Source organism: Sturnus vulgaris, chromosome 5 (assembly GCF_052056855.1).
Source record: "Sturnus vulgaris isolate bStuVul1 chromosome 5, bStuVul1.hap1, whole genome shotgun sequence".
In the NCBI taxonomy this organism is placed as follows: Eukaryota; Metazoa; Chordata; class Aves; order Passeriformes; family Sturnidae; genus Sturnus; species Sturnus vulgaris.
Genome location: NC_142247.1, coordinates 3048425 through 3065380, shown reverse-complemented (window position 1 = coordinate 3065380; position 16956 = coordinate 3048425). Strand labels below are relative to the sequence as shown.

Sequence of the window (16956 nt, the reverse complement as noted above, 5' to 3'; positions counted from 1 at the left end):
AAGGAATTGGTGAAGACAGAGTTATTGAGTCAGATACCCACCCTAGCCCCACACAATCTAAGCAATATATGAGAGAGACATAGGAACGAAAAAAGGGCAAACAAGAGACAGGCAGCTATACACATGAGCACACACACATATATACACAAACACTATACTCTCTTTCTCTGTATATAGACATATATGTACACACACAAATATATCACAAACATATCTATTGGGAAGATGAAGAGAAAATTTCCAGCAGGCAGGCAAGGACTTTCAAGGGGAAAAATCAAGAAGTTTACACAGAGACATTTCACCTATTTGTGTTTGCAGCAGTACCTGTCACTGACGTCTCTCCTGTACTTGCTGAGAAAAGCAGAATTAATCCTGTTGCTTTGGAGCTGAGCAATATGTCAGAAGGAAACAGTGTAATTTCTTAGGACAGCTGCAGGAAAGGTGTAAGGGTTGATTTCTTGGAGGTGAGTGAGTGGAGGATGGTGCATGGCACACAGGTGAGGCTGACTGAGCGCTGACACCAATGGCAAACACTCAGGTGTAGGAAGATGGGACTGTGTGCTCCTGCTGATGCAGTCTCTGTGCCAGGAAAGGACTGCACAGCAGCTTTCAGGACAGAGATGTGCATTTCCACAGCTGCTAGAGACAGGAGCACTCCAAGTCTAGCACTGTGGAACATTTTGTTGGGAGGAGACAGATGGAAGTACTGAGAGCAATATTTCTCACTGCATATGATTCATTTGATGTAAAGAGGTGGCTCTTAAACTTTTCAGTATTGATCTGACAGTAGATGTTTTCCAAGCTCTTAAAAATGACTATCAAGGTTTATGCTAGAGGGAATAAAAGAAAGGTTCTGGAAATTTCTGATTTGACATATTTTTAAGTTAATGATTGAAAAAAAAGAAAAATTCACAGAGGAAATCCAAGTCATTAGCATGTCCAAACAGGCGAATGCACTATAATACAAAATACTGTTGCATTAGTAATATTGTATTACTTAATTAACTCATTCCAAGTCTCTTGGGACACCACAGAAAACTGAGACAATTCTTCATTGAGATAGATCCTACTTTACCATTGTAGTGAAATACCATGATGCAATAGGAAGGGGGTAGGGAGGGAAGGAAAACAAGGAATGACAGTAGCTTAGATCACCTGTGTATCACAAACTTGCCCCTGAAACAGAGCTTACACTGCCACTTGAAATAGAGCTTAGCCTCCTAATCATTCATTCTTGCTATGAATGCAACTATCAAATGCTGAGATTTTCAAAGATACTCACAGAGAACACATTAAGGCAATTAAGTAATCATAGGTTGTGAGGTTTTCTGAATCACAAACTAAATGTTAGATTGAGCATTCAGCTTTTGAAAGAATAAAAGACCAACTATGCCATGCCTGAGGCTGAGGTAATTTTAAAAAAGAAAAGACAAGGAGATAGCCAAGAAGGTACAATTATTTTGTCAGAATTAAAGTTGATGGTGACCTCCAAAATGTTTGAGTTTGATTAGTTGAAGAGCAAGTATCACCCTATAAATCTTCCACCTTTAAAAATAGCAGATAATGTGTGAAATTCCTGGAAAGAATATTGAGCTGCCTGTATCTATTGCTAGGATCTAAAGCTGTGACGTCTCAGCAGGTGAAGAATTTATTGACAATCTTGTCAGTGCAAGTTACTTGCCAAGAACATATTAAGGGTGATGTAAAATGTATAGAAAGTAGAAAAAAAAATATTCTAAGTAAATAAATTTTTATCTATAAAACTGGTTTTTGTTCTTACTAGTCAAACTGAAAAATATTTTTTTCTAAAAATGAAAAGTGGTCCAGACGTGAGAGATTTGAGGAATTAAAGTTAGTGGAAGACCTTTACAAAAGATAAAATTTGCAGTTCTCTACAGACAGGAAAGATGACTAGGAAGCAATATGCTAGAAGATGATAAACTACCTAGAGATGTAGTTCAGATGGACTTGTCTTTTTCCATACTAGAAAAAGAAAAGAATGATTGCAAGTTACAGAATTCTGTTTCTTCTGTCTGGATTCTTGAGTAGTAAGAAAGTACTATTAACATTACCCAAAACTTCGTATTTAAATGTTGATCAATAAGTGATTTTTTCTTTCCCTACAGGGAAGGAACCTGAAAATCTCACTCATTACAGAGCCTAATACATTGTCCCAGAACAGTTAATAGTGGCTGCTGCCTATGGAAGAGGCATTATTTTGATGCTGTACTACAATCCTTCTCTACTTATGTGGACAAAGTAAGTGCACAGCACACATATCTCCCAAGCTCCTCCATTTTTTCTCATTGTACAACCTTATAAAGAGATTTTTTATTTTTTTTTTTTAGATGGCAATACCACTTTACACACTGCCTTTTCCTTTTTGAATTTTTGTTTTCATGGTTTCAATAGGGGAGGGACTGATCAAAGACAAGAGCATGACTCCACACCTTTACACAGCAGCCCTTGCTGAATGTAGTGGTCACTGTTAGGTCACATTGCAGATGACAGAAAAATCATATTTCCCTTTTGAATAATTAGTGAATATCGCAGGCAGAAATTAACTTTATGGAATCTGATACCACAGATCTCAAAAAGAAAGAACTCAGTTATTTTGATTGCATGTGGAAAATGTCTGGAAAAGAAGAAGCTGAGGGGAAACCTTTCTGTTCTCTACAACTTCCTGAAAGGAGGTTGTAGCCAGGTCTCTTCTCCCATGGAACAAGCAACACAAGAGGAAATGGCCTCAGGTTGTGCCAAGGGAGGTTTAGCTTGGATATTAGGAAACATTTCTTCTTGGAAAGGTTTGTCAAGCCCTGGAACAGGTTGCCAGGGCAGTGGTGGAGTCCCCACCCTGGAGGTATTTAAAAGATGTGTGGATATGGCATTTTAGGGACATGGTTTAATGGTGAGCTTGTGAGTGTTGGTTAATTGTTGAACTCATGATCTTAGAAGTCTTTTCCAACCTAAATGATTCTATGGCCATGTAAGAGGACCTAGAGAGGTGAAGCATAGAACTGATTTATAATCTTGTGTTTCAGTTAACACAGATTACAACATGCTTTTCTTGCCCACCCCAACAGAATGTGCTTCTGGCTAATCCCCTGAAATAAGGGGAAGAATTTAGGTTGTTGAGGTTAAGCTTCTGCAAACATAACATATGACCCGCTGATAGAAATATTTTGCAAGAGCAAAGCATACTGTAGAGGCTTCCTGAAGAAAAGAGATCCCTTTTGCAAAGCAGGATCCACAATTTCACAGTTTTTCTAGGAAATTCACAAATACACAAACTCATCTAAGACTGCTTCCATTTGGGAGAGCTAGGAGTGAGAAGTTATTTATCCAATGGTTTATTCTGCAGTCTTCCATATAGAATTATAATTCATACTCTTGCTCATAGTCTGTCCTCTCTGAATGTGTTTTAGGCACTCTATGATTCTTCAGTGAGAAAACTCTATCATTAATAATATTCTCTCAGCTGCTAAGATTTCCCACTTGTGCTGGCATGTCTTATGTGAAAGTCATTCAGCAGCTCAATAATCAAGATTATTTGGACTTCCAGATGAAAAGAAGCTAAATGAAAAGAACCATTAGAAACCATGGAGGTGGGTTTAGTAAGTGCAGTAACTGGCAGGCCAGAGAACAGTGGGGCTACAAAGGAACACACAGCATAAAGAAGGAGGCAGCTCTGCAGATAGGCATTTGCACAAGCCTATTTTTTTGATCCCACAAATGGAAAAAGACAGCCTGATCATAAACTCATTGAAGTCCTCAAGACGGTTCTTCACACTTGCAGTACCCGTTTGCTTTGGTGAGCACTCAGTCCTGCTCCTTTGGCACACCCTTATGGAGCACCAGACACACCTAACTCTGGCTGAGTAGTAACTGGCAGGAAGTCACCACAGACTTTTCTCTGCTGCACCCTCACTGCTTAGTCAAGCTCCATCTTCAGAGGCATAGATGTGGCTCTTCAAGCAACAAGCAAACATTTTCCAAACATCTGTTCCACTGTTGCCATTTCTGAACTCTGACCCTCGTGATCAGGTACATAATCCTGGCCTTGTCAGATACACACACATTGCATTTGCCTGTTGGATATTTGACTCCTTGCAAATTGAAGATTTTTTTTCCAAATCATTATACTACTATCAGCATTATCTGAACCAGGTACTCCTCCACTCATATGCTTGCCAGATCAGATGATACTCAATTTAATTTCAAGTACACACAACATTCGTTTTAACAGCTTGACATGAATACCTTTCAGTACACGTGTGCATTTCTGCTCTGCACAACTTTGTCAGAAGTAGCCAGTGTGCTGGGCTGTGCAGTGAGGAAGATGTTCTGTGATGGTCCCTTGTAAGGACACTACCTTGAGAATCCAACACAATAGAGAAAGCACACACAGTTTCACAATTATTTCCTTAACATACAAACAGGGTTGTCTTACTGTGACAACTTTGTGTGAATGGCAGCTGAGAAACCCCTGCAATTTTCTAGCTGTAGGATCCAGTAATATGCAGAAATAGACAGCCATTAGTAGTAGCTGGAGAATTACTTCCCACACCTCAGGCAATGATAAATGAACTAAATCTCTGCCAATAGGGAAGTCCCAGAATTAAAAGAAACACAGGAAAAACAAGGCCTCAAAAAGATAGAACAGGGAGAACAGATTCACACTGGGCTCAGTCTCTAGGCTATAATGGTCCAATTGCCTCTAAAATCCAAACAGCTATGGATTACTGCACAAGCACTTGGTAAGAAAACATGGAAAACCAGACCAAGTTGTGATGGATACCTGCTTCTCCTCGAAGAGCCTTCTCCACTGCAACTCCTCTCTCCTCGAGTTGCCTCTGCTTCTCTTCCACTTGTTCCAACTGCCGCTGGATAATCTGTTCAGAGAAGAATGAGTACAACCTCACCAAAGCAATTCTCTTGCTCTGTCTGCAGCACACATCCAGCACTAAGAGATTTCAGTCAGATTTGCCTTTTCAAAAACAAGTATTTGTAGTCAACAACACCCTGCTTCAACAGCAAGCATCAAAAATTCTGGTGACAACATCCTCCCTACCCTGGTGTATCTTAACTCTTAAATCTGCAAACACCTTGATATTCATTTACTTACTACAACTCCTATCACCTTCCTGAACACTGAAGTGAAAGGTGATGCTATTCAGTCAGCTGAGCCCCTGCCTTGAGATTTTGACAAATCCCATCACCTGTAGATGATGTTAACAGTTTTCTAGCAGACTTTCTAGTAATTAAATGTTAATTTTATAACAGATCAACCACCAGCATAACCTAGCAAAGCAACAATAAGTGCAGCTCCATCAGGCATTATCTGAGTTATTACTGTTCCATTCAGTGCATGATGGTTCATCCATGTCCAGCTAGAAAGGTGTTATGGGCATGATTTTTCTCACTGTAAAACTCTCCTGATAGGTTTCAACATGAAATTTGAAAGAGGGATCAGGAGCGCTCATGTAGAAAGAGAGGATTTTGTTCTGATGCACTCACAGCAATGTCAGGATCAGGGTGCTTTCACACCCTTTTCTGTGTGCCATGACAAGAGGCTTGTGAGACACTACCTGAGCTCTGTGTAACCTCTTCAGCTCCTCTTGCTTGGCTTGCCTGCGGGCAGCTTTCTGTACTCGCCGCGTCAGCTTGGCGTTCAGCTCCTCTTCTGTGTAGGCCCTCTGAAGGAAGGAAAAACAGCAGCACATCTTATTGATATGCTCAGAGATATGGGGGCAGGGATGACCATTTTCTCTTCCAAAAAAATCTCAGAAGGGAGGTGTTCTGTCTTTGTCATGGCTGTGTCAAAAGTCAAGCTTCTGTAGGCAAAGGTGTTCACAGTGCGGTGAGCAACAGTTTCAGGATCAAATCAGGAGTGAAGAAGCATTTAAGCCAGCTGCAAAGCTGTGATTTTATATGACATCCCACCCCTGCCTTCCACTGCTATATGAAACTCCTTCTCAAAGATCAAAGCGGTTTTTATTCTTAGTAATTTTCACTTCTCAAATGGATTTAGATGAATCAATAGTACCATATAGAGGGTTCATAGGGCTCCCCTTGATTTCATTTTGCAAGAGGGTAAAGGCTTGTCTACATGAACAGTTACAGCAGTGTAAGCTAAGAAATGACTATAAACTAATGTAGAATATTGCACCACCAGAAGCCATCCAAAAGGGGAAAACCAGTGTTTATAGAAATACAAGGGTATTTCCTCTTCTTTTCTGTCAGTGAAACTAGTTTAAGAATATGCCTTTCTAACATTACTGAAATTTGGTTTAGGATCTTTCTAGAAACACTGGTTGGATATATCATAGCCTAGAAAGGCTTTCTCTCAAAGAGCTTTAAGAGTGTCAAAAAAACTTGACAACTGCACTAAGTAAACTACAGTGAAGAAAAAGCCTCTTTTCTCATGTATATGTTTGGAAGCTTTAAGGGACTGCTGTAGACATGTGTCTTCCACTTCTGGAAAGGTATCTCCTCCATTGATAGTTAACTTCAAGAACAGAATGTTATTTCAGACCACCCTGAAATTTGCTTGATCTTGTTATTGTACTGCCACATTGGTCAGTCTACCTCTGTTGATGGTTCTCAGTGAACAGAGTTTAAGGTAGGATCCCAGCTTAATTAAAAATCCCTCAGCTAGGTCATTGGCAAACACCACTGTTAAAGCTTCAAAAAGCTCACACTTTACTCTTTCTTTTTTTAAAACACAAATCCACAATGGTACTCAATTTAGAAGGTAAAGTGACAGAGCACATGACCTTTCTATCCTGTGTAACACTGTTGTGACTGCAAAGACAATAAGAATTCCAGAAAGCAACAACTTCTGCCTTGATTTTAGCTTGATAGAGAATTTCACTAAGATTTGAGCCAACTCAGCAAATTTTGAAAGCTGCTGATTAAAGTGTGATAATTCATTTGAACTCCCACGTGAAGTATTTAAAAAGAAGAATATGCCAACATTTTTAAGTGCCTTGAAGACCAATTTGTTCTGAAGCTCACAGATCATCCACATCACTGCACAGTGGTGCACCGATAAACGCATGCATTCCAACCAGACATTTTGCAGCTTGGTGCATTTTTGGGAGACATCCTCTACAAATAATTTGCTGCCCATGTCTGCTAACATCTCAGGCATGCACACAGTCAGTGTTGATGTTAGTGCACGTGTGGTGCAGAGCTATGGGTTCAATGGGTTAATGTATAGGGGGACATGCAATGCAACAATGGCCAACTAGTGGGAATGGAGACACTACCTTTGACGAGTATGATCTCTTGAATGCCAAGGCGTGTGGTACATAGATCGACTTTAAAGGGGGAATGGTAAAGGGAGAAAAATAAATAAAAAAAAAAACAAACGCACAAAATGAAGCAAAATCAGTTCAACATTGAAAACAGATGCACAGTAATAAAACAATGTGGTTTTCACATGAAACAAAATTGTGCAAATGCTGAACATGACCCACACTGATGAAGCACAATGGAACTTCTGGCTACAAAATCAAGTTTCTTGCAGTTTCCTGAAGGCAATGAGTTTTGGCAGCCTCCTGGAAGATACAGTCAACTTGGAAATACCTTTTTCTAGAGGTAGTATTTGGCCTTTGTCTACCTGTATGGGTACGAAATTATGGCTTAAAATTTGGAATAATGGCTTATTTCTGGAACGTATTTGGCTTGAACTGGCTCAGCCAACCATGTATTATTCAGTCACACAACTCTCCATTTACATTCTGATTTACAGGCTCTCCTAGGAGTTGTGTTTATTCCACAGTCTTAAATTATCTCTATTTCATAGAAATTATAATTAACATTTAACCAACATCATAAAACTTATTCACTGCTTTGTGAACTAAGAAACACCAGATGGGCTCAGAGTGGGTTATGTGTCCTGCAGTAATGGAACCTCCTTGTCTAAAAGGAGAGCCTCCAAAGACCTTGAGGAGCTAAAACTGGAGGGAGAAAGGAGCAGGAAAAGGACGGGGATGTCACTGCTTAGTCTAGTCAAGGACATTCTATGCTACCCTGTACTCAAATATAAGGCAAGTAAAGCACTTAGCTTTATTTGCTAAGAAGAGAGTTAAGTTTCCCTTCATGGTATGAAGTCCAGAAGGCATTGTGCCACTCTGGGCAAACAGCCAGCATTTTGCACTCTCACATTCAATTGACTAAAACCAGTCACAAACGAGAAGCCAGAGAACAACACCAGCATGTTTTCAGGCTCCAGGAAAAAAGCAAGCTACCTGTGGTGGTGAACACCTGAGCACAACACCACAACTGTACAGAACAATGACAAACACACATGGTGACAATACAGCTACAAACACAACACCCACGGGGTGCTCAGCAGTTCTTTACAAGATGCTTCTCTTGAAAGACACCACTTAAGCAACACTGAATTAATTCACTGCTGATCACAAAGAACGGGCTAAAACAGAGCAGGCTGTCTGGGAAGCAAGCTAACTACATTACCAAAAAAGCAGCACAAACAGGATTTCAGTTTGGAGAAGGGGTTCACATAAAAGTTAAGTAGCACACAGTAAGTCAGCCCTTACCCATATAAAGTAGCAGGCAGGTTATAACTTAAAAAATACAACTCCCACCCCAAACCAGTACAAACCCAGCTTGGTCAGACTCCAAGTTTAGTTACATTTCTTTTGACAGCAAGGCATTCCAGTGTTTGCATGTATATTCTACATCCTTGGATAGGATGCAACAAAATGAGGTAAGTCAAGTTTTCAGATCCATATAATCTAAATAAATACATACTCAAATCTATTCTTAAGAAAACATGCAAATGCTGAGTGACTAAATTCTTATGTAACTTCAGCAACAGCAAATGAGTGAAAATTAGACACTACCACCACACCCTTGGAAGAACTTGTGAGATATTTTCAGTATGAGGATTCCACTGTCACCTACCATCCCCTCGTGTGCTTAGAGATGTGATTTTTCTTTCTGCAAAAGCTATTTTAAATCTAAGTGGTCCAGCATAGAAAAAAAATTACCATAAAGGCAGACCAAAACTTTAACTCTTATCTGAACCCCAGGTGTTGGGTATCTGTCCTCTGCTGGCCCCAGGTACCTCATTCTTCTGCATCTCTTGGAAAATGCAGAATTTCTCATGAAACGCCTTGAGGGCATGCAAGGGGGAATGGAAGGGGGAGAGAAAAAAGGGAATAAAATAAAAACAAAATAATCTTCCTCTCAGATGAGACCTAGACCAACTAGGGAAAGAGATTAAAAGAGAGATAAGTAAATACAGGAAATTCCTATTTAGTTCATCAATTTCTTCCACCAGCCTTAAATTCATTCATTATCTATTCTAGTTCATTCTATTATATATACTTAGAAAGCATTTCACATGACACTTCAATTTGCAATACTTCCACACCTTTTCCATCTTAGCCAAGGATCAATTTTGCATCTGAGACTGATTTGTGCACATGGGATGACAGGTTTGAATCAGGAGGCACAGCCCACTGTGCTTATGACATTTCCCTCCCAGAGGCTCTTTTCTTCTTGAGCTTTTTTAACATGTGTGCCAGGCACCACCAGGAAAGAACAGTGGAAACACAGTTTTCATTTTGGTGTACCAGAAGAGCCTTAGTGTTCTATGGGGTCAATAAAATCTCTACATATTTCTCCAAACCCTGTTAGTTCTGTCTAGCAGAGCTTAGAGGCTCTCAGGAATGAAAGCAGCATTCTTCTTTACTTTGATCAAACAATTCCTTAAATTATTTACCCTAAACCAGGACACCTTGTTTTTGCATTAATAGTGACATTCGAAAATTGAATCAAATAGCTTAAAAACAACTAGCTTTGAAACTTTGCTTTCACCATACATTTTCCACATATAAATGTGTGCAATTAAACTAAATCCTTATACTAGATCCTTAGGCCAGTAAGAAGGGTGCACAGCAAGCTCCCTACCCTGGACTTCAGGAGAGCAGACTTTGGTTTCTTCATGGATCTGCTTAGCAGAGTGGCATGGGATAAAGCCCTGGAGAGAGGAGGGCCCAGGAAAGCTGGATAACATTCAAGAATTGCTTCCTCCAACATCTGAAGCAATGCATCCTAACAAAGAGGAAGTCAGGCAAAAATGCTGGGAGGTCTGTGTGGGTGAACAAGGGGCTCCTGGACAAACTCAAACAGAAAAAGGAACTCTACAGAGGGTAAAAGCAAGGGCAGGAGGAATACAGAGAAATTCTCCAAGCAGTCAGGGATCAGGTCAGGAGAGCTAAATCCCTGACAGAATTAGATCTGCCCAAGGACATCAATGGCAATAAGCCAAGTTTCTGCAGGTAAGTCAGTGATAAAGGAAGACTGGGGAAAACATGGGCCCTCTCCAGAAGGAAACTGGAAACCTGGTTGCCCAGGATATGGAAAAGGCTGAGGTAATCTAACTTTGCCTTGATTTTCACCAGCAAGTGGCTCCAGCCACACCATCCCAGTCGCAGAAGGGTTGGGAAAATGAAGAACTGCCTGTGTAGGAGAAAGTAACATTTGAGAACATCTAAGGCACCTACAGGTGCACAAGTTCTGAGGGAATTGGAAGATAAAGGGCCTAAGCCACTCTCCATCATATTTGAAAAGCTGTGGCAGTCTGGTGGAGTTCTCACTGACTAGAAAAGGGAAAACAAAATCCCATTTTTAAAAAGGGGAAAAAGGAGAATACAGGCCAGTCTGTCTCCCTTTAGTGCCCAATAAAGTAATGGGACAGTGAGACAATGAATCCTTCTTATAATAACAGTGGAGAGTAGCTAGTAATCATGAAAACAAGTGAAACCATCTTATTTTACACGACTGTCAGCTGACTTTAAAAAAACCTGTCTTATTCACAGGACTGTCAGCTGACTTACAGGAAAACCTGCTCCATGGGAGAAAGAGTGAAAACAATATCATTAATCATCTCAGTTGCTGATGTAATTCTCTGTGATCTGAATGGAGCAAGATTCACCCAGAACCATTTCCCACCTACATACCTCTCGTTTGGATTTCTGGGAGGAGCGTTCCAGAATATCATCACTGGAGAGGTCAGAGTCCTCTGAGAAACTCAGGTGTTGACGGAGCTGTAAATCTGTAAAGTGGGGAATAAAAAGGGCAAGTTAGAGAAGTGGTAACAATCCTTTCTGTAAACTCTCCAGAGCTCAGCTCTAGGTTGTTTGACTGAGCAGCAAAAATACTCAGTCCTTTTATGTCAGTGTCAGTTGTTTTGCCTGGGAGGGATCAAAGAAGCCCTGCTCCACAAAATGACCAGCATGAATTTGAGCTGTTCTAAGAGAGCATCACTTTCTTCAAATGCTGTAAGAAATAATGCTCATGGTTCTCTTTTTGTGCTGTATCAATGCTCTTAGGATAGATACAGCGTTTGGAATGACAGGAGCTGGCTCTACTTTGGCTGTTTTTACAATGCCAGAGAAATGTAACATGTTTGCTTTCAATCCCATTTATGGGTAATTTCTTTACTGTATCCCAAGTCACCATTAAACATCTCTGCCTGAAACTGGTAGGCATGTGAAAGATTTACAGGAGGCTGCCAAATCCCTCCTTCAGAGATCAGCAGACAGACACCAGATTACTGAGAACAGGAATAACAGCATCTCTTCAGTCTTCAGCTTCCATGGAGCCAGGTGGAAAGAAAGAAGAGAGACTAGTCAAAGAAAAGATGAAGATCAGATTTAAAGTAGGGATTAAATGTTACAAATTCCAACAAATAATGCTTATTTCTCAAATCTAAGACATTAAACAGATGTGCCTTGTACATATTAAGAGTTAAGCTTTTAGTTAGGGTTCCATTTGTTTCATTTTTTCAGTGGATTCTATTCAATATGCAGACACACAAATCTAGTCCCTAGCACTTACCTTGCTCTGCCCATCTGACACTGGGGAGAGCAGCATTCAGCACAGCAGCTGAATGATAAAGCAAACCAAAACTACTTTCAAGGATACCTCAGAAAAGTAGGAAAAGTGCACTGTGCAGAGGCACTTATCTGCTGTACCTGCAGCTGTAATCAGTGGAGAGGGTTTGTGCTTGCCAGAATCCACAGTGGCATTACTTGAGGGAGTACTTGGGCAGGATTTCTCATCAGCTTTTTTCTTCTTGTCTTTCTTATAGCCAGAGAAAACAGATTTCCATAACGACCTAGGCTTTGTTGCTTCATCTGTCCCACCACTAGATTTGTCAGAAAGTCTGGTATCATTTTTGGATTTCTTCTCCTTTTTGTTCTTACGAGGGGAGAAGAGGGAACTTCTTTTCTTACTTTTCCCACTGGAGCCTTCTGAAGAGCTGACAGACCCTTCAGCTCCAGCCATATCAGCAGGAGGAGTAGAGTACTTCTCAGTAGCAGAATTATGTTTTAGTGCAGATCCCTCTGCTAATCTCAAGGCCAAATGCTTTGGAGACTCATAAAACAGCTCTTTGGTCTTCAAGGGCATAGAAGATGCCTTTCGTGCCCTTGTGGCCCCAGCAGCAGCAGCCATCTCCATGTCTTTCATCTTACTCAGCTGTTTAGCCATGGCATCACGTAGTGCTGGGCTCTTGACAGACTTCTCTCTGGCTCTCATTCTTTCTTCAGCAAGCTCCTTGGCCTCCACAGAAATGTCAGGGAACACTCTCTTCTTTTGGTGAACCCCTCCTTCCATGGAGGGTGGACCACCATTTTCTTTGACCAAGGGCAAAAGATGTGGTTTCTCTGGCCTCGGCCTACTGGTAGGAGGTGTGAAGAACTTCTCCTGAAGGCTTGAGTCCTCTGTCCTGTCATCATACGTGTCTTCTACATCATCAGCAAACGGAATTTCATCCACGCTCTCCGCGAACGATTTCCGCACGTCGTCTCTCTTGGCTGGGGGGGACTCCTTGGCAGGAGGGGCTGGCTCCTGGTGTCTGGGAGCAGGAGGTGTTGATGCTGGTGTTGGAGGTGACCTGGCTTCAACCTCATTCTGCCACAGTGCCTGGTACCTCTTCCTACGCAGCGTGGCTGGCTCCTCGTTCTGAGGAGGTGGTGGGGGCGGGCTCGATGGAGGAGTCAGCATGGTGGAGTCAGAAGTGTTGAAGCTCTGGCTGGCCATAGTTCTCATGTTAGATGAGCTCTCCTGAAGGCCAAGCCCAGAGCTGCTGGATACATCTCCCCGTACTTCACTGGGAATCTTTAGCTCTTTTTCAGATGGAGACTTCGGAGTGAGCAGCGAAATCTGCTCATTTTCTAACTTGGATAGTCCCTGTCTCCTTGGGGCAGGCTGGGGTTTCACAGGATGGATCCTTTCATCTCCTGAAATATTCCTGCTGTTGAAACTCTTCTGAGGAGTTGTCTCCAGAGCAGACACAGTGAAGTTGCTCTCTGAGCGTTTGTTTCTGTCCACAGGGGTGAGCCCTAAGCTCCTCCGGATCTCAGCGCTCTTCATCCAGAACTCTTCCACCAGGCTGCTCCGTTTCAGGGCTTCTTCTGCAGTGGTAGGGCTCCTCAGCTTTTCCACCTCCCCATCCTGGCCCCTGAGGGCCAATTTGGCTAAAGGAGTAGATGTTAAGGCTGGGGCAGGTTGGAAACACACCGGAGGCTCCACTGGGGATGGAATGGATGTTTCAGCAGAAGGCAAAGGCTGGGAACAGATCGGTGTTTGAGCAGATGCTGGGGGTGAGGGCAGTGCTGGTGCTCCTGGCTGGGACTCTGCTGCTGGTGGGGATGCAATGGCCTCTGGTGATGCAACTGGCTGGGACAACACTGGAGATGGTGGCACCAAAGGGCTCTTAACTTTCCTGTCTTTGGGAATTTCATCCTTTGGTCTCTCCTCAAGAATGAAAGGCTCAGGGAAAAAGCGTGGCTCTGGGGATTTTATTGCACGGCATACTTCAGCCAGGGGATCTTCTACATCCTACAGAAAAATGAAAAAGAGGAATATTAACAATCACTGGGCACATAAGAATACAATTCCTTTTCCTTTTTTTCTTTTAACAAAGCTAGAAATAAGGAAACCATCCAAGTATCAAAATACTAATTTAATGCCCCAAAGTCTGCCTGCTAAACAATAACTATGTCTGATAGAATCATTAGATGGCCATCAAAAAAACAAACTTTATTTTAATAGAAAGTAAATGCTATCAGCAATTGCTGTCAGCAAACAAGATTCAGCCCATTGTAAAAGTAAACTGGTCTATGCCAAAACTCTCCAAGACAATATTTTAGCAATTCCTAAAAAACAAACAAAAAAAATATCCAAAACAACAAAACACCACCACCAAAAAAAAAAAAGTTTTAAGGGTCATGTACTAAACAGGAAACACCTTACATTTATCATACACACCTATTGTTAACTGTTCACCTAAATTAAAATACCCTGTATAATTCTGTCTGGGGTTTCGTGAGGGGAACTTGTGTGGCTGTGATACAGCCACTACACTCCAAAGATAGGAAAGAAAGATAGTATACATTATATTTTAATCTAATGAAAATCTGACTAGATTTCAAGGTCAACATAAATATTAGAGATAGGAAAGGAGGAGAGCCCACTGCTGTCAGCCCTCATTAGTTTATCCAACCAACTCTTTTATTGAACTACAGGTGCTAAGTAGAAAATGTCAAAGAGTCCCTTTCTTACCTCTGCTTGTTTTGCTTTGGGACTCGCAGCTGGAGACGGAGGAAGAACACTGTCATTAGAGGGCTGGACAGGGATTGATGGCTTGCATGGATCTAGGGAAAGGAAAAATGTTCCAAAAATACATCAAACATTAATATTCTACCTTTTTTTAATCTTACGCACAGCAAGTAGTGACAAATTTCTCAGCTTTTTACAAATTTTAGATTGGACATCTGGAACGCAACAAAAAGTTTTAAATGTTCAAAATGGTACAAGCTTTTTAATAACAACTTTTACAAGAAAAAGCAGTTAGAAGGGTTCTCACATTTTACAAAGCTGTAATTAATGGATTCAGAACATCCTTCTCAAAATGTTAATGCAAGTGCAGACCTTGCCACTGAGAGTAATGAGATGGTTCAAATCCAAGAGACACTCTTCTCCTAAATCTGTAATTTTATAGACTATCTCAAATGCAATTAACATCATTGAGTGATTACCTTCTGTCACACTGCCAGAAGCACCTTCTGCTTCTTCTTCTTCTTCTTCTTCTTCTTCATCTTCTTCATCCTCAGAGACTTTTAGTTCTGGCCTTTCTACACCACGGTGACGCAAGCGAAACTCGGCTTCTGCATCAGATGCGATGTCATCTGCTCATGGATGGAGAAAACCGAGAGAACTTGGATACAAATCCATCAGGACACAACGCCTGCTATTCACATGGTGCTAGCCACTCTCATAACCTGAACACTTAAATGTTCACTCCTTTTTTTTTGGTGTGATAATTAGTCATTTAAGCAGTAAATGTAAGCAGTAAATGATTGGACTGTTAGTACAAAGAGTTGTTAAATCAGTAATTAAAGTCCTGCATTATCAGTTCTCTGGAAAGTTTTCCATGTTTTCTGCCATATGCAGTTAATTTTACAATAGCACAGGAAGGATTCTGACAGTATTATGGAGTACTTTCACAAATTTAATTATATTTCTGTTATTCATCAGGATCAGTATTGAATACAGACACAAGACATGTGGTGAGAGGACATGAGAAATTCATTACATAATCCAGGACATTGAAGTTCTTCTCTTTCTTTTTGTCCCTTGCTCCTGGCTCCCTCTCAAATATTTGAAACAAACTCCCACACCTCTAAAAATAAGACCAGGTTTAAGTACCCTCATGCAAAGTATTCATTCCCAAAGTTCACACAACAGGTTTAAAGACTGCACAGTGGTACCCTACCATCATCCAGCTCTGCACCCGTGTCTCCCTCTTCACCTGCCTGCCCTTCTGTGTCTGCAGGCTCTGTGCCCAGCTCATCCTCCACATTATCCTCCTCACATGGAGCTAGAATATATTCAAATATTGAGGAAAAAAAGAAAAGAAAACAAACACTACACAGTGAACAAGTTCTATATTGAACTGTACCAACAGTTTATACTGGAGATGTTATACCAATTTTTGTTAAAACAAGAAGTCCTGAAATGTGTCACCTGGAGAGACATCTATGGTGAAGTGACACTTCCAGACTCAGGGAATCAAGGAATGTCTGCCCTTGGGGAGTCTCCAAGGCACCTGCAGTGAAAGCTGCCAGGGCTTTTCTGAGCCACAGGCATTGTGAAAAATTAAAAGAGAAGGGGACTGTGAGGACATCAAACCACAATAAAGGTTACTGTTCTTCTAGGGAGATTTTGTTTTTTTTCTTTACCACAACAGAACAGTTACCACCATTTGATAGTATATGTGTATTAGGTCAAAACTGAAACCTCACAATTAACCAGGAGTGTTCATCTTGAAATTGGAACTGGCCTTGAGGGTAAGTCCAAGACAGAGTCTAGGTACAGGATTGACCATTATTACACTTGGGAAGTGCTTAACTCTGTGCAGCTACAGCAGTCTTTGGTAATAAGGTCTAAGGAAATGCATATGCTGTACAAGTAAGTAGTGTACAAATTGAGATACTTTAAAGTAATTAAAATGATATCTATAAAACCTTTTTTCTGTTATGGATCATTCATTGAGACACTTTTAAGTAATTCAAATTACATATTCAAAATGTTGTTTTCTTTTTTCATTTACAGACCATAAGGTGATTTGCTGGGTCAAAATAAAGAAGATATTCTTGAATTTGTGACTCTGAAAACTATGACATCTGACACTACTGCTTTTGACAGGATTTAATTACAGGAGGAGAGACAAGACCAAAGTGTGAAGTATAAATCTCATTATTAAATGATACTTTAAAAAAAGCAACTGTGCAATGGATGATTTGCTGCCTTTTTTTTGGTTAAACATTTCCATTAAACATAATTTAAATATTAATAAAAAGTGAGCACTTCCAGTTCCCGATCCTTTTTATTTGCAAGTGATGATGTGGC

At 40.8% G+C, this 16956-nt stretch overlaps 1 protein-coding gene across 24 annotated transcripts in view; it reads right to left on the bottom strand.

Moving 5' to 3' along the window:
• Nucleotides 1-16956, bottom strand: part of MICAL3 (microtubule associated monooxygenase, calponin and LIM domain containing 3) — a 171824-nt gene that overhangs the window by 16855 nt on the left and 138013 nt on the right. For 17 of the 24 annotated variants that reach the window (XM_088164556.1, XM_088164573.1, XM_088164577.1 and 14 more), the window contains 8 exons: nt 15821-15925; nt 15084-15233; nt 14608-14699; nt 12015-13884; nt 10998-11092; nt 7272-7322; nt 5589-5696; nt 4799-4892 (listed from right to left, as the gene is read on the bottom strand). In XM_088164556.1, coding sequence (XP_088020682.1) covers nt 4799-4892; nt 5589-5696; nt 7272-7322; nt 10998-11092; nt 12015-13884; nt 14608-14699; nt 15084-15233; nt 15821-15925 — 2565 coding nt within the window. The remainder of the gene's footprint in view (nt 1-4798; nt 4893-5588; nt 5697-7271; nt 7323-10997; nt 11093-12014; nt 13885-14607; nt 14700-15083; nt 15234-15820; nt 15926-16956) is intronic. The other 7 variants (XM_088164563.1, XM_088164566.1, XM_088164572.1 and 4 more) reach the window with 2 other exon arrangements.